Below are 22303 nucleotides of genomic sequence, written 5' to 3' on the forward strand. Positions count from 1 at the left end.
GTGGTCCTGTGAGGATGTTTTACATACATTTATGTATATGTTTTCTTTTACTGTTTAGTTTTTGCCATAATAAATCATTTCTAACTTTTTTGTGTAATGAAATGTATTAAGAAAATTAAATGTTTCTAAACATTTATTGTTTGGCCAGATCTTGTATAAAATAAATTTTCACATTTATTTTATTTTTTAAATTCTCCATAATTAAATATCTTGAACTTATAATATGAACTGTATTCTTAAATGTTTATTGCTCTGGTCATGTGATCATACTCTACTTATTCTTGTTTTTTGTTTTTAATACTCTTAATAGTTCAATAAAATATTACCTATATTATGGAATAATGTTATATATACACTACAATACTACCACTACTACTAATGATGATAATAATATTGTAATCATTGCCACACTAGTTCAATGTGAACTAGAAACTAATTTGAATTTCTATTGCACAATGAGGTCATCGAGACACTTTGATTTTGAAAACCAAAAGCGGATGTTGTTGTTTTTTAAGAGCTTCTCGCTTGATCATCTGACGCCTGCCAGTAGTCTGAGTGCGCAGACTCCGAAGTGCTGATGGTTGGTTTCAGTCTATGACCACAAAAATAAATAATAAATTTAAAAAAATCTTATGACTACATCTGAAGTCATCTCGGCACATTTCCAGTTAGTTTTTAAGCTCACATTTGGTTGTGGATATTTTATAATTATTATTTTTAACAGGCTTTGCCTTTTCTTCTCTAGGATTAGAAACAGCGTTATGGTATTTTAGGAACGCTGTGAGCGCAAAATTAATAATATTATAAAAGTTTAAAATAATTATAGCTCACTTTTAGGTGCTTAAATGCTGATGAACATAACAGGAAAGTCAACTGAGGGGTAAAAAATTAAAACGCTAAACTATCAAGAAAGTGTTAAATATGATGTTATAGACCAGTCATTTAGATAAATATGAGGCTGACAGCACAGATTGTAATGGTCTTCAAATGAAGATGCCCCGTTAATTACTATGGGCTGCCCCCTGTTGGCTGTCTGTGCAACTGCATGTATGTAGGACGCTAAATCCAAGGACGTTTAGCATTAAACTATCCCAGAGAGGCTACTGCACGCAAGAAATCCTATTTGAGAATATGTGAAAAATTAAAAAGCTGCATTAAATCAGGCATTTTGATGTTATCCAGACAGCAAAAGATATAAAGATGAGCATAGATGAGCATAGATAAAATAGATGAGTTAAAAAAAATAAAGTGTTCAAAAAAAACAAAACAAAAAACACACTAAGTTATTATTTAAATCAATTTGGTATTTTAATCATTAAAAAATATGTACATATTTAATTTCTACAAGGTCAAGTGCAGAAGGTCAAACTGTAAGCGCTACTAGAAGCGAGTGTATGTGCTCCTCTGTGGCGCGGGCTGAGCTCCGCCCTGCTGCAGCTGGTGACGGAGTTGCTGGGAGTACGGGTCCTCCAGAGACTTTACTGACACCGTCGTCTTGGGCCCCGTCTTCCACTCTATGCCGCTCTCATCCACCACAGAGGCCTCCACGGTGACGGTGTGGGTGCCCAGGATGGAGAAATTCAGCAGGAACTGGGTGCTGAAGTAGTCGTTGTGGGGCTCCACACGCTGCTTGATCTCATTTGTTTTAGTATCTAGTGGAATCTGAAATGGGAAAAAAACTGTTTAAAACGTTTATACTGGTCAAACTGGTCTAATCTGTGTCATTTAATCCATCTAAACTATGTTGTAGTGAGTTGTCCAGTTTTAGAGATCAGCTGAGAAGATCTCTGACCTTTCTTAAACATAGTGAACTAGACAGCACCTCAGAGAAATCACAAGCTCATTACTCACAGCAACGCTAATGTCTATTAAGCTGCTTTGTTAGATACACGTTCTGCTGCTCAGTAATGAAAACATCCAATCAGCCAACCAGATAGCATCATCTCGATGCATTTAGGCATGCAGACGTCATCAAGACAACCTCTGAGTTCGAACTGAGCATCAGAGCATCAAAAGTTAAGGTGTATTTTTGGGCTTTTCGCCTTTATTTGAAAGTCGGGTAGTGCAGAGTAGACAGGAAAGAGGCGAGGAGAGAGCAGGGATATACGCAGCAAGGTGTCAGGGGTCGGACTTGCATGCAGAAGAGCATCTCTGACTGCACAACAGTGAAGCAAATGGGCTGCAGCTGCAGAACAAGAAACAGGAAGCTGTAGCTACAGTGGGGCAAAAAAGTATTTAGTCAGCCACCGATTGTGCAAGTTCCCCCACTTAAAATGATGACAGAGGTCAGTAATTTGCACCAGAGGTACACTTCAACTGTGAGAGACAGAATGTGAAAAAAAAATCCATGAATCCACATGGTAGGATTTGTAAAGAATTTATTCGTAAATCAGGGTGGAAAATAAGTATTTGGTCACCTCAAACAAGGAAAATCTCTGGCTCTCACAGACCTGTAACGTCTTCTGTAAGAAGCTTTTCTGTCCCCCACTCGTTACCTGTATGAATGGCACCTGTTTGAACTCATCATCTGTATAAAAGACACCTGTCCACAGCCTCAAACAGTCAGACTCCAAACTCCGCCATGGCCAAGACCAAAGAGCTTTCGAAGGACACCAGGAAAAGTATTGTAGACCTGCACCAGACTGGGAAGAGTGAATCTACAATAGGCAAGCAGCTTGGTGTGAAAAAATCAACTGTGGGAGCAATCATCAGAAAATGGAAGACGTACAAGACCACTGATAATCTCCCTCGATCTGGGGCTCCACGCAAGATCTCATCCCGTGGGGTCAAAATGATCATGAGAACGGTGAGCAAAGATCCCAGAACCACACGGGGGGACCTGGTGAATGACCTGCAGAGAGCTGGGACCAAAGTAACAAAGGTCACCATCAGTAACACACTACAACGGCAGGGAATCAAATCCCGCAGTGCCAGACGTGTTCCGCTGCTGAAGCCAGTGCATGTCCAGGCCCGTCTGAAGGTTGCCAGAGAGCACATGGATGATACAGCAGAGGATTGGGAGAATGTCATGTGGTCAGATGAAACCAAAGTAGAACTTTTTGGTATAAACTCAACTCGTCGTGTTTGGAGGACGAAGAATACTGAGTTGCATCCCAAGAACACCATACCTACTGTGAAGCATGGGGGTGGAAACATCATGCTATGGGGCTGTTTTTCTGCCAAGGGGACAGGACGACTGATCCGTGTTAAGGACAGAATGAATGGGGCCATGTATCGTGAGATTTTGAGCCAAAACCTCCTTCCATCAGTGAGAACTTTGAAGATGAAACGAGGCTGGGTCTTCCAACATGACAATGATCCAAAACACACCGCCCGGGCAACAAAGGAGTGGCTCCGTAAGAAGCATTTGAAAGTCCTGGAGTGGCCTAGCCAGTCTCCAGACCTCAACCCCATAGAAAATCTGTGGTGGGAGTTGAAAGTCCGTGTGGCTCGGCGACAGCCCCAAAACATCACTGCTCTCGAGAAGATCTGCATGGAGGAATGGGCCAAAATACCAGCTACTGTGTGTGCAAACCTGGTAAAGACCTATAGTAAATGTTTGACCTCTGTTATTGCCAACAAAGGTTATGTTACAAAGTATTGAGTTGTATTTTTGTTATTGACCAAATACTTATTTTCCACCCTGATTTACAAATAAATTCTTTACAAATCCTACCATGTGGATTCATGGATTTTTTTTTCACGTTCTGTCTCTCACAGTTGAAGTGTACCTCTGGTGCAAATTACTGACCTCTGTCATCATTTTAGGTGGGGGAACTTGCACAATCGGTGGCTGACTAAATACTTTTTTTGCCCCACTGTACAAATCACACGGGCTCATCAAAATCAATCTCTAGAAGCCTGGGAAAAGTTGCCTGCTCTGATGAATCTCAGTTTCTGGTGTAACTTAAAAATACAAAATCAAAAATCCACTTGACTGTGTTAAACTGGGACTCATTTGCAGTCATCTGTAATTATTACTATTGACAATAGTGGAAACTATATCCTGCAACATATATGTGGCTGGATAGTGTTTGGGAAATTCGTCTTTTAGAACCAATAACATGCTCTTTATGAGGACATGGAGACCTATTTTTATGATATTTAAACAACAAAGAGAGAGTTTACAAATCTGTGTTTAGCATTGTACTCTGTCGCAACAATTGTAAAAGTGGCAATGAAAAAAAGATTTGTGACGTCTAAGTTGTTTAAGTGTCAATACAAACTAAGTACATAAAAAAACTTTGACTGAGGCCACACACCTTGTAGTCAGGTCCCGTCTTGCTCTGAAGAACTGAGGTAACATTAAGACAGACTGACTGGATCTTTCTGAAGAGTCCCGGAGTTGAGCCGTGCTGCACCACACCCTCCACCTTCAAGGTCAGCTGCTGAGTGTTCTGCACTGGGATTGGCTCGCTCGGTGTTCGCGGGGATGGTGAAAGGGCGAGCTGGAAAAAACACAACACACATAAACCTTCAGAGTACCAAAGGAAGAATGTCTTCCTTCCTCTGATGAACACCCACCTTATCGGCCAAAACAGATGTACACGTTAAAATACTAAAGTGACACTGTGGAAACGTCTCATGCGTTCCTCTTACAGCGGGCTATTTCCTGGACTATTTCTTGGCTCGACGCACTGCTTTCCAAGAAGCCCAGCCAAGAAACAGTCCAGCACATAATCCCCATAAAAACACAGAGAGGTGATTTTACATAATATATGAATTAGTGCGCTTTAGAAGTGCTGGCAGGCAGATTTTACCTCGTCTCCAGTCTTTGTCCTGAGCTGAGCCTGCCGTCTCCCTGTATTAGCTACATATCTACTCCTAAGCGATATCAATCTTATTATCCAAGTCCAATAAGCAGCTAGCTTGGGGGAAGACAGCCTGTGGTGACTGTGCCTTAGAATATGCATATCATTATTGTGCTTTTCTCTTTAAACCAACGAAAAACAGTTACCTTGATGCTGGTGGACTGCAGCTTTTGGAAGAAATATCTCTGGAAAGACAGCGGCACCTTCAGCAAAGCTATGACAGCATCACAGAGACAGCTGGTGTGCTGAAAAAACAAGCAACACATTTTCATCATTTGCTCCCACTTCATTTTTGTCATTTCCATTTTTTTCCCCCAACCTTAAAGCAACTGAGTGGGGTCCTTTATGACCCTCGCTCTACTGTAATATGAAAGTTCTCCAATTTTTTATTTTATTTTTTTAACCGGACTTCATCTGTCGGTGCGACAGGTTCACGGAAAGTTATGTGAGGTAGTTTGCAGCCCCGCAAAATTAGCTTTTTTTGCTTTTAACATTATAGATTTTGGTTGTTTGTCTTTCTGTGTTTGTTTATGAGATGTTCAAAAAGAACACTAAAGTCCTAGGGTTAAATAAGGTAACACAGACTCTTTGTCAGAGCTACAGTATATCCAGACCATTTGTTGTCAGCCCCTGAGAACCCTTCTAATATTTGGGGTTATATTTCTAATTATTGTAATGTTTTCAGTGTTTCTACATATTCATCCATCCATCACCTCCCACTGATCCAACTTGGAGTTATGGAGACCGCCCTGTGACACTCTCCAGTCTTTCACAGGGCTAACACTGAGAGATGGACAACCATTCACACCTACGGCCAATTTAGAATCACCAGTTAACCTATCAAGCATGTGTTTGTCTGTGGGAGGAAGTACCTGGAATGAAGCCATGCACGAGTTTCTGCACAAACTGTGTGAAATATTACAAAACTGCAAACAAGACGTTTCTTTAGATTTTGTTAAAAAACATTAACAAATAACAGTCACGGACTGACTAAAGAAACATAATTTCATCCACACAATTTGGGATTTTTAACTCCTTTGTCTGTGGCATTAGTACCAGACCATCGATGATGAAGTACCGAGTGTTAATCTTACCAGATGTGAGACAGGAGGGTGTTTCTTGGTGAGGCTCTCCGCTTCCTCCAGCATGTGGTTAAAGACCGACATCATCCGTCGCTCATATTCGCTCTCCGTCTGGACAGACCCCACAGTGCCGTACTCCTGAAAACTACATTACAGAAACAGATGGAAGACATGTCGGGGGAATTCACAGAAGGGACCTGTTGCTGCAAAGCGCTTTCTCTGCAGATCAGTCGAGTACACGGTCCAGTGGAGGAGCTTTTGTCAAATAAAATAAGGTGCATTTACTTTTATTACACTGTCATACATCTGTGTGCAGCTTATAAAGGGCTACCTCTACGTGTGATGCTGAAAGCTAATAAAATAAAACCAAAATATAGAGGAAAAATCCTTAGTTTTACATTTGTTAGTTTGGTAAAAAAAATTCGATGACAAATTGCCTGATGAGGCACTGATGGACATGTTATCTGATATTCTGAAGGTCTACCAGTCTGTGAGTCTACTGCTTTAATGTGGTGGTGTTTTCATTGTAATATATGTGCAGATTTTCATAAACCTAGTCTTTGACACACGTCCTCCATGCAACAATAGCTAAAAACACTAAAACTACCACTGAAAGTCAAAAACTGGACTGAAACTAAACATATTCAAACAACAGAAGATCTGGACTATTCTAGAAGATACACCTGTGGTATCGTTTTGAAAATCTGAGGCAACTTCCTTCTCGAATGACTGTATTTACAAGATTTTCAGAAAACCTGATCGCTGAGATTCAAACTTGTCCGAGATTTTTCTAGATATGCCTATGGTATCAATTTGAGACTCCTATGTTGCCTCGTTCTGGAGTTATCGCATTCACAAACTTGGATATCCACATTGCCCGGCTGGCCAGCAGGGTGACAATAATGCCTTTTACGGCTGAAACAAAACTAAACTCAAACAAGAAATCTGGAAACTAAAAGTAAAGAAAACACAAAACTATAGTAACTCCGGTACAGAAAAACTCAACACAATCTAAACTAGATCCATTCAAATCAAATTATTTGTTGACACTCAGAGCAGCCCTCACCTGGCAGCCTGTGGGTCCAGTATCAAAGCTTCAATCACGTGGGAGACGAGCAAGCAGCTCTGCTGTTGTCTGGGCAAACAGTTAAAGAAAACTTAAGGACATAAGTTATGAGATGATATTTAAAAAAGAAAAAAAAAAGAGAGAGAGAAGAAGGAAAGTATAAAAGTATGATGATGTGCGTTTAAGGATACAACTCCACATTGCGAAGGGTTGCATAATCTGCATCAAACGACGACTGGTGTAAGTCAGCATAGCGAGCAGCAAGACTTCTGAACTCATCCATGCACACCTTCATCTGGAGAGAAGAGAAACGCATCGCAGCTTCACAACTATGCTTTTATTCCTCTAGATAAAGCTAGGCAAATAAAATAATTATACTGGCTTTTTGTCGTCCAGTGAAAAGATCCAAGTAAAACTGAGCTACTGACCCGGAGGCCCAAAAGGGAAAACTATATTGAACACTGACCTTAAATCAAATTTACCTCCTAATTAAAAGCAAATACCTCTTCAGCATGATGAACAATCTGCTCCAGTTTGCTGGTGCATTAACAGAAAGCCTAAATAGTGACCTTTGACATGCTGTAACCACAAATTCAAAATAAGTAAATAAATAAAAGGGAGTCCACTCCTCTCAGGCCAAAGTTCAGCATGTCACCTGCATTGAGATGCGGCCACAGCGTTGCAGCTCATTTCCTGAAGTGAGGGCGATGGTGGTTGCGATGGCGGGAGGAGGGCTGGTTTTCAGACTGTTGCAGGTACAAATGAGCTGCGACAAAGCTTGCAGGGTGTCGATCCGGAGCTTAATGAACTCGCACTGGAATGTGAGCGGGCTCAGAGGAGTGCTGGCAGCCTGCAGGGAGGGATTAATCAGATAAATAAGGACACAGCAGTTAAATAGTGGCGCGGCTTGAGTTGATCTAACGAGATTCTAGGTGAGTCACGTCATTAGCAGTTAGAGTTGCTTTGAAATCAGCTCTAATGGCACCCCTCTCCACACTGGCTATCAGCAGCTCTCAGCATCCTGTCACTGGTGATAGATAAACAGTATTAATGCTTTTTGACAAGCAGATGCCTGGCAGTTAACTGACTGTGAGGGAGGCGATGCCCTTTTGGTAGGAGCGCAAGGCCTCTGCGATGGCGCTCATGGCTCCGCTGTAGTCCCCGTCTTCCACGTGACTCAGGCACTGCTCAGCCTGGGAGAACTCCTTCAGGCTGCTCAGCCAGAAGTAGAAGTGCTCCGAGGCCACACGAGTCCGCACACACTGGTACAGCTCGCTGGAGAACTCGTGGCATCCCTGCAGGTGAACGATAAGAAAATAATCATCTTGCCGGAGACCCGAGGCACTTCGTGGCTGTTTGCAACACCGTTTTGATCCAAAGATCTCACCATACGCGAGGCTTGCCGTGCAATGCGATACACCGTCCAGCCGTTAGCAACATTCTCCAGCTGCTGTTTGATGACAGTCTTCACTTCGGCTGACAGAGACGACTGGCTTGCAACAAAAATCACTGTTGCCAAGGAAACCTGCAGCAGTGACAGTAGGGGGCGATGAGTGTGAAACTCTAGAAATCGGCGATATGTAAAGGCAGTAAAACAAGGAGGTAAATATTAACAGGATGCTCCTGTGAGGTTCCTCTACCTTCTATTAAAACATGAAGGCTAAATAAAACTGCATCATGTATCATTTAGTCTCTATACATCAGCTGATGCGTGAACCCTTGCACATCTCTCACCAGAAGCTCCTGCTGCTTATCGGTGGACGAGTGACTGGCCACCCGGTAGAGATCAACCAGATCCCCCAGCATACCGTCCCCCAGCACAGGCAGGTGGGTGGCGATGGCCGCCAGAGCGTGACACATGAGAACACGAGAGGAGTCGCAGGACAAGTGGAGCTGGCCGAGCAGGAATTCCACTGCAGACTGGCTGAGATGGGGTCGACTTTTCAGCAGCTTAACCAATGAGGTGAGAGCTGTCTAAAGTTGAAAACAAGAAAATGCAGAGATGGGTGTTACTACAGCAAAATGTAGGTAAGGGTTGGCTGATGAGTTGAATGTAAGGAGAGGCATGGAGAAACGCTCCCAAAATAATTCTCACCTCATTTGCAAAGTTTGTGCAGCTGGTATTAAAGAAAAATAGTTCTAATAGTTAACGAGTATTTTTCAGGCAAACATGAAGAACTACAGGCAACGTGCGCTCAACCCAGGCAATCACTGGGAGATTTTTGTTGTGGCAGATCCTTCGCAACTAATTTCATCCAGTGAGAACCAGAAACCTCCAGGAACCACCGTCAACCAGCTGCCGTTACACATTTCTGTCAGACAAATCCCTGAACCATGTACGCATGAGAAACTTCAATTGGTCCAGTGAGCAGGGCAGGAGTAACAATGAACCTGTAACTCTTAAAAGTCCAGCCAAACCAAACCAGTTTTCCAAATTTAAATTAAAATACATTGTGGTACTTTTTCAGATGTTTTATAATGTAAACTCTGCCTCCTCAGGGGTCTAATGTCTTACTTTCAGTGTGGCTTGTGCACTGGGGCTGCTGTCCTGACTGCACAGCATCAGAAGGGACTCCACTCCCAAAACTGTGTCCTGCTCCAGCTGTACTATATCTGAGGAGGGGGAGATGCACACAACAACAAATATTACCACACTGATTAAGAATTAAAAGCATCCCCCAAATAGGTTATTGCCCAGTCTAACTAACCTTTCTCTGGACAGGAAATGGCAATGTTGGTGAGCACTATGACCCCGTGAGCTGCTACTGCCAGGTTGCTGTGGTAACAGCATTCCTGTGCCAACTTAACCAGGTCAGTGAGCCGGGGTGGAACCAAAGAGCCACCTGAGAAGAAAGTTTTAGAGAATGCAGATCAGTTCAGAGTGGCATTCTTTGTTTCCTAAATGCAGCGATTTAAGCGTAAACATTACCTCCCACATTACTAAAATACTGTTTGATTGCAATAGTTCCAGAGAGGGTGGCGAGAACGGCCAACATCCCCAGCTTCAAACTGTTGTAGGGGATAGTCAAAGCACATTCGCACAGCACCTGCAAAGGTAAAAGCTGTTAGATTGCAGACAGATTTTAAACATCACAACAACCCTACAGTGCAACTGTTGCCATCTGGGGCTCTACCTGAGTGTTTTCTCTTATCCACAGGTGAGGAGCCTTTTTAGCCAGGAGCTTTAAATCGTTAACTGCAAGTCTCTTCACAGCTTTTCTCGGATCATCTTTTAGGTACTGAAGGAGGAGCTGCAGCTGCAAACAGATTAGGAACCAAATCAGAGGTTCACCACAACAAACCGAAAGAAAGGAGGCATTGGTGTGTGCGAGCAAATTGGGTCTACCTGCTTGGGGATATCTATGAGGGAAGAGGCGGCCAGCTGGGTGAAAGTATGCAGGGAGACGATGACCATGGGGGTGGAAGGATAAGAGTTCACCAGATGCTGTAAAAGCTCTCTGCTGCTGGATGCCAGGCTGGCGTCATGATGCATGTGCTGCAGCATGGGGATCAACTTCAGTTTCAGTTCCACAGGAGTGTCTAAACCTGAGGCGGAAGAAAAGATCAATGCAAACGTTATGTAAAAGATGCAGATGTTATCTGCTGGGTTATATTTGGGTTCAGCAAAATGTGTATTTGCAGTCTTTTGTGTTTCTTTTTCTCTGTGATTTCAGCATGAAAAAAAAAAAAAAGAATAGCTGCACTCAGTTTTTTTTTTTAGTGAGAAAACTAAAAACAAAAGACATCAGTAATAATGAAGCTTTGAACCACGACAGCTCTCGTTTATCTTCACGTGATCTGAGACATTTTAAATACAGAATAAACATCTTACCTTGAATCATCTCACTAACTTTGTTGCAAATACCAGCTGCAAAGTCTCTGAAAATGAAAAAGAATTAATTAATTAAAAAGCCACACCACAATTAGATCATCTAAAACATCATCCCATACATCAGAGTTCACTTTTAGTCATCGTTTCCTTACTTTGACTGTGCAGAGAAGCTTGCGGCAGCAAAGATGGCTGCCTCGACTTCCACATTGTCGTGAGAGTCCAGGCTTTGGCGAATACTGTGGTGGGCATTCTTCCTCTCTGGGATGATGGAGGCCAAACTACCAAGCATCCTGAACACATAAGACAGCAGGAATTTTCTTTTGAAAAATCTGAGATGACTGAAAAAGACTGTGCACAACAAAGGTGAAGAAGAAAGTGCAGGCAGGGTGGAGTGGATGGAGACTAGTAGTATTAGTATTTAGTATTTATTGTCATTGTCAAGAACAATGAAATTGCGTTTGGGGCTTCCATACAACCCAAAAAAAAGAAGAAAATAATAAATACCCCTTAAAACCCAAGTGTATTGGGGTAATTTGATGAAGATGTTACAATTCTCACAGAGAATGCACAGGATAAGAAAGGAGGGACACCTCAGGTTGAGCATATTGGAGTAAAAGTTAGAGAGGCAAGGCTGAGATGTTTTGGACATGTGCAGAGGAAGGACACTGGATACACTGCAAAGGATGCCAAAGCCAGGCAAGAAGGCCACAAAGGAGGTTTGTAGATGTAGTGAAGGAGGACATGCAGAGGGTTGACAGAAGAGTGTGCTAGGGTCAGATGCGCCACTCGTGTCTATTCATGATTTCACATTATTACCTCAGAGTGATGGCTCTGGCCACAGGGTCATTACTGTGGATGACTGAAAACACCCGTTTCACAAACTCATCCACATTGAGAATCTTCTCCAAATGTTTCTCACTCTGTTGAGTCACTTTGAGTACACAGAGACGTAGAAAGTTGTTACTGGAAAAGAGAAATAAGCTTCTATTAATAAAGATGTTTGTGGCACAGTAAAGCTCATCTTTAACTTCTCGCATCTTCTAAATAGATCTCACCAACTTCAACAACATTCTATTAAAAAGTGCATAAGATGCACACCTTTATTTATTTAGGCACTTTTGAATAAAATTAAAGTTTGAAAAATCCACTTAAGTAAGAATAGTTTGTTTCTTATTCTTTCTTAAAGTGAAATAAATTCACTTCCCCCCCCCCCCAAATCCTCTTATTTGGAACCTTCTCTCTCTCTTTTCATACAACTTTTTTTATTTCATTTTTTTCATGAAGAATAATTATAGCTTGTTTATTTTTAAAACCTTCCTCACACCAACATTTTTTCCTCTGTACTTACATCTATTCATACTTTTCATACAACACAATTACACATTAACACGCCTGCCCTCAATGATCAGTTTACTGGGTATGCTTAGTTTAAAGTATCTTGTACTTAAAGATTGATAAACATCAAGTTCATTAAAGACATCAAAGACACGCAATTAGACATTAAATATAAGAATAAAATCTATTATCTGTTATTTTTTGGTGTTTCAGAGTTTATTTTATTTTTGCATTAGCTTGAGAGTGATTATGTGAACTGCATGACGGCTTAGGCTTGTGGTTAAATTGTACGCTGAATTACTAGGAGATGTTATTAAAATTTTCTCTACACTCTGAAATGCATTCGGATGCCTATATTAGATTCAGCTATAAAGAAAGTGGGAAACAACTGTCAGTAAAGTAGCCTTTAACAAATAAATACATAAATAAATGATCATCTAAAGCAATAGTGATGTGCGATACCACTGATTTCCTTTCCGATCCGATACCAAGAGAGACGTCTGTCTCGCCCTAGCAGCACCTGTCCCTGTCCTCCTCTTCAGTTCGCCTCAACATAAGCTTATCATATTCTGTGATGTGATTTACTCAGAGGTGTTTGACGAGGTCAGTGGTGTTGCCACAACAACGTGTCCACACAGGACTCTGTTTGCGCGCAGCCATTGTTGTGAGTGTGCACGCCAGGGGCTGCGACACATTTATACAGCCGTATTCCGCATATGACTATGAAAGGCGTAAGAGGAAGTAGTTCCTTCCAAATTAGACGATCCGAATTGTATAGTTTCTTTCCACTGCGTTCATTTTAATGGAAATCTACAAATTTACCCCAGAGTTCTAAAATATCGATATTATAATATGAGAATCGATTCTAGAACATAAATTGCTGGTATCGGAAGAATCGATATTTCAGTATCGATCCGCACACCACTATAAAGCAATCATACCCGAGCCTGAAGATGTCTGCTAGTTTTAAAAATGCAGAGTTGATGAGGATGGGAAAGGGGTACTTCTGGAAGAGTTTGGGGAACAAAACCACAGCCTCACACTGCTCACCGAGCTTCCCCGACCGCAACCCTGAAAATAAAGGAATTTCTCCAGTCACAACAAAGCAGGAAGTTTCCATATAGTCCCTAACACTTAACACATGACGAAAAACGACACACCGGATCAGAACACAATCAATGAACCATTTGCTAAGTCTTTAGCCAGCGAGCTAACACACCTTTGTCCAGCTCCATGAGAGCGGAGTTAGCGTCGAGCTCCTGTTCGCCATAACAAGCCTCTGACAGGAATGAGCGTGCGGTGGAGAGCGACATTACTGTGCAGTTTTTACTCCTTAAAAGAAGATACACCCATGAGATGTTAGCATTTCACTGTTCAGGCGGCATTCAGGAAAACACTGAGGATACAGAGACAGAACATCCGGTCTGGAGATTGACTTTCATAATAAAACGCCAGTTGTCATGGTCGCAAGCTAACAAGCTGTTTTAGGGACTGTTGTATTTAAAAATATATATTTAAGTTAAATATCTAAGTGAAATATGTATTAGTATATTATTCTAGTATCTCCTTAGCGTCAAATGATAGATTATGGATGAATCGGTAACACCATAATACTCTAAATAACAACAATTACATTGGAGACATCAAAGTCATGGTGACTTTTAAACCTTTGTTACTTTAGTGCTTCTGTTGAAAAAAACATTTTACGTGTGATTTTCATAACTTTTGTTGCAGTCACAGATATTCAATTTCTAGTTCAACACTGCGCACAACCTGAAATTGTGTGTTGTCACACAACTTCCAATTATACTTGCACCACTAAATGAACCATCTACATGCAGTTTGGCAGTGGTTGTATACACCAAAGTGTATTTACTAAACTAACAACTGTCTAACAGGATAAACGTGCTATGCAAAGAGGGACTAGTTATTAGTTTAATCGTTTAAAAAATATTTATTTATGCTGAAGGGGCGTCTCCTTCTCCAGTTATGGTGGGAAAGTTTACAAAGAAAGCGGAAGCAGAAGCGCTCCTGCCCAGGAAGTCGTCGTTTCCACCAATGGTTGCGCGTAACGCAAGTTTAGCGGGGAATTCAGTCCTTCTGCTCGGACGATCTCTTCGCGGGAAATAGTACCCCAGCTTCGGCACAGAAAGCGGACCGGCAGAAGCTTGACATCGAGGAAAACGTTACGTTTTTATACAAAAGCCTTTGGATCGAGTTGTGCTGCAGTGCAGGGATGCTTTTCCGCTCAGTGGTGGACAGAGGAGTGGGCAGACGGAGGCAGAATGGTGAGACAGGGATGGGTTATTTGCACGGCCATGGCTGGGCTTTAGCTAGTCTAACATGGAAGATAATGCAGTCTAACATCTCTGCTTTATGTTTCGAGGAGTCATGCTGCCAAGAGGGCTCCTAGAGTATCATTTGCACTTGCTTTTCTTTTGCCTTCAGTGTGGACTTTAACGTTTAATTCTACTTTCTTCGTGAATGTCTTTGTCGGGCTGTTCAGACTCCAACTGGTGGCACACCAACAATATGTCATGCCTTATAACCGTAGTACATATTAGGACAGTTTCTCATATTTTGATTGGCTTTGGTTTATACAACTCAAGAGCAAGTGAGAAGACAAGCGTGCGGATCTATGCTCGTAGGTCACTTTAATAGGTACACCTGGCGAGTTGGACCCTCTTTTGTCTTCCAGGCGTAGATTCAACAAGTTGGTTAAAGCGTCCCTCAGATATTTTGATTCATATTGACGCGATGGCATCACACAGTTTCTGCATATTTGTCGACTGTACATCAACGATGCAATGTCCTGTTTTACCACATCCCAATGGCTTGAGATCTGGCGTCTGTGGAGGCCATTTGAGTAAAGTGTGCTCATCGTCATGTTAAAGAAACCAATCTGAGAGGAAGTGAGCTCTGTGACACGGTGTTATCCTGCTGAAAGCAGCCATTACAGCCATTAGAGAAGGGTGTCACGTAGTAAAGGGTAACGTATAGAACAATCTGAAGTAGGCCAGGCTACTACAGACTACCAGACTAATGGAAAGTGGGAAGATGTTTGAGTATATTGTGAAAATATTAAAGAGTTATTTATAAAATAAGAGCCTCACTGTTACCAGTCTAAATTCATTACCCATACAGGTTATTATAGTAAATGGTCCCAAAAGAAAAAAAAAACTCAAAATCTTCTGGTAATTCAAAGAATACATATTATTTTTTTTCCTGTTAAATAAAATAGGAATTGCCCATTGATTCATTTATAATGAAACCCAGCAAATCTTCTATTTGTTTATTCATTTATTTTATTTTTCATGGTGTCTATTACTTATTTTGGTATAGTATAGCAGGCCAGGGGTGATTTGTTTGTTACTAAGAAGGCTTTAAAAATGACAATGAATCAAATCTCTGGACCGTTAGTTTGGACTTTCGTGACGTGATCGGTTCACAAGTACAAATGATCCCGTGTGAATAGCAGCCCCAGGATCCTGTTCTTGACCTACAGGAGCGGCAGCTGGTGTGGTCTTCTGCTGCAATGACTCCAAGGTTCAATGTGTTGCATCTCAGAGATGCTCTTCTGCATATCTTAATTGTAACAAGTGATTATTTGAGTTACAGTTGCCTTCATATCAGCTCAAAGTGGTCTGATGATTGTCCTCTTAAATCTGCAATGCTTTTTAGTTAGTTTTACTGCCGTGTCTCATTGATGTCCTTCCTCTGACCATGCATCATTCTCTTCAGCTCTCCCTGCAGATCCCCGGTCCAGGTACCCTCTGAGTTCCCTGCTTGAAGGCTACCGATGCGTCCGACATGATGAACATATCTCCTATGGGAACCTTGGCGACTCTGTGCCACCGTTTGGATTAGCTTTCTCCTCTGGTAATTCATTTGTGCTTATCGTTGTAAGTGCAGAGAGAGCAAGGCCCTGTTGTCATTAATCTGTCTAACTGCAGTGTCTCTTTTCTCCTGTTTGTTTTCAGCCAGGGACCTGCAGAACATCCTCGCAGCAGCTAATGAAGAAGGCATTGTTAGGCTCTACAACACAGAGAGCCGTGAATATCCACTTCTTAAAGGTATTCTTGTGACTTGTGTTCATAATTGTCATGCCACGTATTTTGAAATGTTGGTGGCTAAAAGTGTGTTAACCTTGCAGCATGGCTGGCTCATGAGAATGCTGTCTTTGATATCGCCTGGATGCCAGGGGAGCCTCAGTTAGTAAGTGCAAATTCATTCTGTTTAGTCAGAGAATTGCAGAAAGTCAGATTTTTTTGTGTCACCCTCAAATGCATGACTCATGTAATTGCATCTGCCTTACCTGGGATTACTAATTTTTGGGTTTTTTTGTTGTTCTTTATTTTGTTGGAACCCATTAAAAACTCTGAAGCCTTTTCTTATTATTCTTTGGTCATCTGTGATCTCTTCAGGTAACTGCTGCGGGTGACCAGATGGCCAGGCTCTGGGATGTGAAGTCTGGAGAGTTGTTAGGCAGCTTCAAGGGCCACCTCTGCAGTCTTAAGTCTGTTGCATTCGCACCAGAGGAGAAAGGTATACCTTTTACTGAGCTAACATTGTGTTGGCTGTGCATTGATGATATATTGTTGTATCATGTGATTAATACATTTTCTTTTGTCACGCAGCTGTGTTTTCTACTGGAGCCAGAGATGGAAATATTATGATCTGGGACATGAGGTGCAGCAAAAAAGGTATTGATCGGAACAGTAATAGACAATTTAGCAATACATTTTAAATCATATCTTTAGCCACTTTGTTACTAGCAGCCTGTTGCAAAAACACTTATTTTTTCCTGTTTCTTTAGTTGAATTTATGAAAAATGCCACGACAATAATCAAACTTATGTCTTTCCCTCAGATGGTTTCTACAGACAGGTGAACCAGATCAGCGGAGCTCACAACAAAGCAGAGACCAACCCTCCCTCTAAAACGAAGAAGAGACGGGGCGGCATGCGCGGCATGGCTCCGAGCGTGGTGAGTTTTCTCGACAATCAGCCGTTTAATGGAATGAAAAGAGCGATGCTGCAAATGGAAATCTAATCTTTAGCTACTCCATCTTATTTGCAGGACTCCCAGCAGAGCGTTACAGTGGTTTTGTTCAGGGATCAGCACACCCTCATCTCTTCGGGAGCTGTTGACGGGTAAGAAAAGAAAGGCTTCTTGTCACCTTTTTCACATTTATAAGAGCCGTTACCAGACATTCTCGATCATTTTCTGTCTCCTTCAATTCCCTTTATCAGAGTAATCAAGATGTGGGATTTGAGGAAGAACTACACTGCACACCGTCATGATCCTGTACCCCTGCAGACATTTCCGTATCCAGGTTCTTGCACTCGGACGCGACTGGGTTAGTTCCCTAACATGCCAAGCATCACCTTTACCTGAAATGTGCAAATAACACACAAATAACCCAGCTGTCTTTTTGACGTGCTGCAGGATATTCCGGACTCGCTCTGGACGCCGCGAGAGCCAACGTGATGTGTAACTGCACAGACGACAGCATCTATATGTTCAGTGTCTGCGGAATAAAAACGACACCAGGTAAAGAAGCTCCTCGCTCTGGCTCAACAGTGCGTGTATGTGCACTAGAGTAGAATAGGTCTTTTTTTCCAGTCACCCATTCATCACTAGATGGCGCTAATGCGCTTTGTTATGGGAGCAAAGCATCCAGCAGCAGAAGCCTCTTGATGCAAATAAAAAGCCATAGATGCTTTGTTTTCTACTGTTACGTGTTAAAGTCTGATCTGAAGTTCTGAATAGCAGTGGGTTAGGTGCTGTTTGACAGGTTGCAATACAGGAAACCATTTCAAAATGCATCATGACAGTTTTTTAATGGAAACGAAAGAGGAAAGTGTTACTAAATGTACAGAAACTAGAGGAAAGTTCAGCATTTCTCTTTTTATTGTTATATACACAGTACTGTACATTTTATCCTTTTATTTGATTGTCCTTAGACTTGTTTGTTCTCTGATCTTTGTGAATATTTTGTCATTTTTAAGAATTATGTTTCATCCACAGTGGCAGTTTTCAGCGGTCACCAGAACTCCTCGTTTTATGTAAAGTCCAGCGTTAGCCCAGATGACCAGTTTTTGGCCAGCGGTTCGAGTGACAACCACACGTACATTTGGAAGGTGCGTTCTCGGTTATATTTTACCTGACGTAATAAAAATTGCTTTATTTTCACTCTGGGGGTTTTCTGGTGTTGAGGAACTGCGAATTTAAGGTTTTTGAACATTTTTTTGTTACATTTCAGATCTCCAATCCTGAACTTCCTCCCATGACGCTTCAAGGTCATAGTGAGGAAGTGACGTCTGTTGCATGGTGTCCGACAGATTTCACTAAGGTAAGACGTGAGTGGTTATACAAGTATGAACACTGCTGTGAATTGGAGGAGTTTTAATGAGCCGAGAAGCACCTGAACCAGCTGCACTTTGCTGGAAGATGCTCTGACTTTATTCGATTTAATGAGCTTCTGTATAAAGCCCTCTGCTCTGTTGGCAGATTGCTTCCTGTTCCGATGACCACACCGTGCGCATCTGGCGACTTCACCGAGAAAATGATGAAGTACAGTCCTCATTAGGAGAGGCTAACCTAGTAGGCCATGCACGTCCTAAGATTCTCCCAAGTAAGTGCTTCACCTACAATGTATTCTTGTGAAGAACTAGCATATAGTCATAAAAGCGTAGAGGTTTCACTTACAGTATGTGCATGTGAATTTGTGCTTCATCATAAATCACTGCTGTCCTGCAGTTAAATACAAAACATGATCACATCTGGACTCACACTACTTTATTCTGCTGTTAAGGGCCTTCCATTCCAGCTGAGACAACCCCTGCCAAGCCCCAGAGGAGAGTGAGACTTGGTGGCATAGCCTCACCTCAGCCTGCAGCCTGTGCTCCCAGTGGAGCCGCCCTGCCCCTTTCTTCCAGCACCACTACACCCAACCGCTCACAGGACTCTAAAACTGCAGCTGTTCGCCACAGAACTCCGCCCACTATCAAACAGTGGTTGTCCCCAAGCAGCAGAACTTCCGAACAGGCTGGCTCTCCGGCCCATCGGGTGCTGAGCCAGTCTCCCCAGAGCTCTGCAAGCAGCACGCCCCCCACAGAACGACGGGCCAAACGCAGGCTGGAAACCGGTGACGGCTCGTCTTCGAACTGTGAGGGCACTGAGCAGTGCGACCGCGTTACTGAACTCTCTCCTGCAGCCAAGAGGAGCCGGACCTTAGCTTGGTTTGTGTGACCAAAACCAAAGCAAACCAGCAAACAGCAAATATCCACATCCATCATACGCCATGATATTTACTTATCAGTCTTTAGGAACATCATAGATAAAAACAAGCAGCTAGGAGGACTCCTTGTTTAACACTATGCTGTCAGTTAATTGGTATAAATAAAATCATAATCTTGTGCTTAAATGCTTCGGTCAGAATGCAACGTTTCATTCCATCCAATAAAACATTTATGTGAAATTTCATCATAAATTACTGATGAATTCTTGAGTTATGGCCAAAAAAGACATTTTGTGAGGTCATGATGGTGCAGACCATGGATACCATCTAAAATCTGGAAAAAGACCATTCATAAGATAGGATGCATGACTGGACAAAAAATAAATTACTTAATTAAAATCATTCCAAAAGTACATAAATAGTTTTTGCACAGTTTCTTAAAACATGGCTTATCTGACCAATTTATTGTTAGATTAAATGCCAATTAGGATTCCGCCGATTACACAAAACTGCAAAAAGAGTGTTTATTACGATGAATCTACAGCAAAGTTTACAACACATTTTTGTTTGCCACATAACAGGGCAGCACAGCATCATGTTAAGTATGGTATGCAGACCAATCATGAATATAGTCACCCACAGGCCCATTTGGAGTCCAACTGTTAGCCAAACAGCAATGATTAGACTCCACAGCAGGAGCATTTAAAGCAACCAATACCCGCTTGTTTTCAGCATCGTAAAGTCCGGCCACTGAACCTGCTGCAAATGAAGGTGCTTAACCGTTTTCACTTTTGCTTGCAAGGCTTTCTATTAATGTTGATTTAAATTATGGGAAGATTTATGGAAAAAAAAAATCAGATTGCCCTTCCCTTAGAAATTAGAGTAGAAGCAATGTGCGATTAAAGATTGAGATCAAGTCTGATATCAGACTACAACATTTATTGAACACGGAAAGAAAAATATGGCATTATCTGTGATTGGCTGACGTTGGTCAGTGGGATCAAGGTGGTGGGTGGCCCCAGAAGCAGCCTTGCCTCGTCCTCCAGCTGCTGACTGACCTGGATGGGCGCAATGATGTACACTGCCGTGTCCTTACTTGAAAACATTGATCGTGTGGTTCCAAATTTGCCAATTTTGAAATTCCTAATGGTATAGGTTTTACCCTCCTTAATTTGGGAGGCCAAGTTTTCGAATATCACAAATCTTAAAACATTTGTCCCATCACATACTGCCGCACTTATATTATTGTGGACAGCTTTGGGCCTTGCACTTCCATCGGAGAAATGCCAGCCAGTGACTTTTGGGGTTTCTTTAAGACAAATCACTTTGACTGTTAGGGGTGGCAGCCTGGTGTACGGCTCACCGGTACTGCGATGATGCTTTGATGAAGCCATTCTGAAATTACACACACACACAAACACACACACACACACAGTTTTATGAGACACCATAATGTCCATTTAATCAAATATGACAAACACAGAAACGTGTTTTTGTGTTTGTCATATTGATGTTTTATATATTGATGTTTCATATTTCCCTTGAGCCTGTGAATTAAAAATAATCTTGATGTTTGTGTAGGCCCTCGGTCATCTTACGCATGTTAGTGTTAAAAACTCATAACGTGAAACGAGGCAACTGAGGAAAACATTTAAACCCGAACATGCAGGTAAGACTTATACGTTTTTCAATGCTCTCTGTGTTAATAACTTGCAATGTAAACTTCACAGTTAATTAGCCAAGAGTGTACAAAGAGCATATGAATTTAAGAGTATAAACTGTGTGGCTAGCGGTCAGTGTACCTGCTACGGTGCTGCTAACTTGTGAAATTCAAGTCGCACAGGTGTTCATGGCTTAGTTAACGTAAGCAGAGTTACACGGAGCCTTTATAACTAAGAAGTATGTCGCATTGTTATTTATATGCTGAGAATATCTGTTAAAAGGCATATAGCCTTCTGTAGGCTACATCACTGTTTTATGTTCTTGTCTTTGCATATGTCACGATAACTGAAAAAAAAGAAAAAAACGGCTAATTTTTAACAAACCAGTAAAATTGGTTTATTTCACAGATATTAAAAAAAATGTTTATGGTCATTTCTTTGTCACCTTTGCTTAACTGACAGCTTAGCTAAAGGAGTGCCTGCTAACTGCAGAATTCGGTTTTTATAACCGGAGGTTTTAGGTACTTATTATTTGTTCGTGCTGGGTTTTTTTTGTTTTTTTTTTTAATATAATAACATCAATTATGGAGTTGTTATTTATTTGGGTCTACATGTTTAACTGTGCGTTTAAATCAATAATACTCACCTACCTTTTGCAGTTACGTTTTAGACGTCAAATAACAGCCAACGGTCTGATGTTCTAGAAGGAATCTGCTCGCGACCATCAAAGTGCGTGATGGGCTCGAGACAAAAGCCTTTTATCTCGATATGCTTAGTGTGTAGAGGGGTGTCTACTCATAAGACAAACAGTCAGCTGGTTAAAAACTTTAATCATTGTTAACCATATTACAGAGGCACTGCCAGCTCATATTAATGTCATCAAGAGTCACCATGAACTGTATCTAGCAGATGTTTTGTGCCTAACATCTGCAGCTGTTACTTTTCTGCTCAACCCCCCCCCCAATATTAGAATTCACCTTGCATTTTCAGGAAATAACAAGCAAATACTTTGCAACTAACCTATAGATTGTATTATCTGTCAGGAACAGGAGGAAAGACCCAACTTTTGAAATTGCCTATGTGGCCACATTTTTGACAGCTGGAGCATAAAGTTACATTGTTGTGTAGAACAAGTCCTTTTAAGACCCTCACAGTTCAAATTGTATTTTCATTGCCTTGGGTTTAGAAGCAGTATTTCAAAAGGTGCACCGATGCAAATTTGACAGGGATTTGCCACAGAGAAACATAATGTCATTAGTTACTACAGGCATATT

At 41.6% G+C, this 22303-nt stretch overlaps 2 protein-coding genes across 4 annotated transcripts; one reads left to right on the forward strand and one right to left on the reverse strand.

The window, feature by feature from the left end:
- Positions 1-1283: 1283 nt before the first annotated feature.
- ints7 (integrator complex subunit 7) lies at positions 1284-13550 on the reverse strand. 3 transcript variants are annotated; one of them, XM_076873970.1, is made up of 20 exons: positions 13346-13549; positions 13068-13197; positions 11608-11754; positions 10944-11081; positions 10792-10838; positions 10306-10505; positions 10094-10216; positions 9889-10006; positions 9668-9802; positions 9475-9572; positions 8694-8933; positions 8347-8484; positions 8048-8254; positions 7615-7809; positions 7151-7254; positions 6960-7028; positions 5906-6038; positions 4958-5056; positions 4263-4448; positions 1284-1662 (listed from the first exon to the last, which is right to left on the reverse strand). In XM_076873970.1, the coding sequence occupies exons 1-20, from the start codon at positions 13437-13439 to the stop codon at positions 1381-1383; spliced, it is 2883 nt and encodes a 960-aa protein (XP_076730085.1). In that variant the 5' UTR covers positions 13440-13549; the 3' UTR covers positions 1284-1380. The 3 variants fall into 3 exon arrangements, with proteins under 3 accessions (XP_076730085.1, XP_076730086.1, XP_076730087.1); XM_076873971.1 differs by lacking the exon at positions 4263-4448 and having other exon boundaries at positions 13346-13550; XM_076873972.1 differs by lacking the exon at positions 13068-13197 and having other exon boundaries at positions 13346-13426.
- Positions 13551-14132: 582 nt separating this feature from the next.
- On the forward strand, positions 14133-21557 carry LOC143412626 (denticleless protein homolog). Its single transcript, XM_076873973.1, has 14 exons — positions 14133-14414; positions 15868-16005; positions 16107-16199; positions 16280-16341; positions 16551-16671; positions 16764-16829; positions 16996-17111; positions 17205-17278; positions 17378-17484; positions 17574-17678; positions 18156-18268; positions 18391-18480; positions 18639-18762; positions 18943-21557. The coding sequence occupies exons 1-14, from the start codon at positions 14363-14365 to the stop codon at positions 19377-19379; spliced, it is 1698 nt and encodes a 565-aa protein (XP_076730088.1). The 5' UTR covers positions 14133-14362; the 3' UTR covers positions 19380-21557.
- Positions 21558-22303: the final 746 nt, after the last annotated feature.

The sequence above is a fragment of the Maylandia zebra genome, linkage group LG15 (genome assembly GCF_041146795.1).
Source record: "Maylandia zebra isolate NMK-2024a linkage group LG15, Mzebra_GT3a, whole genome shotgun sequence".
NCBI lineage: Eukaryota > Metazoa > Chordata > Actinopteri > Cichliformes > Cichlidae > Maylandia > Maylandia zebra.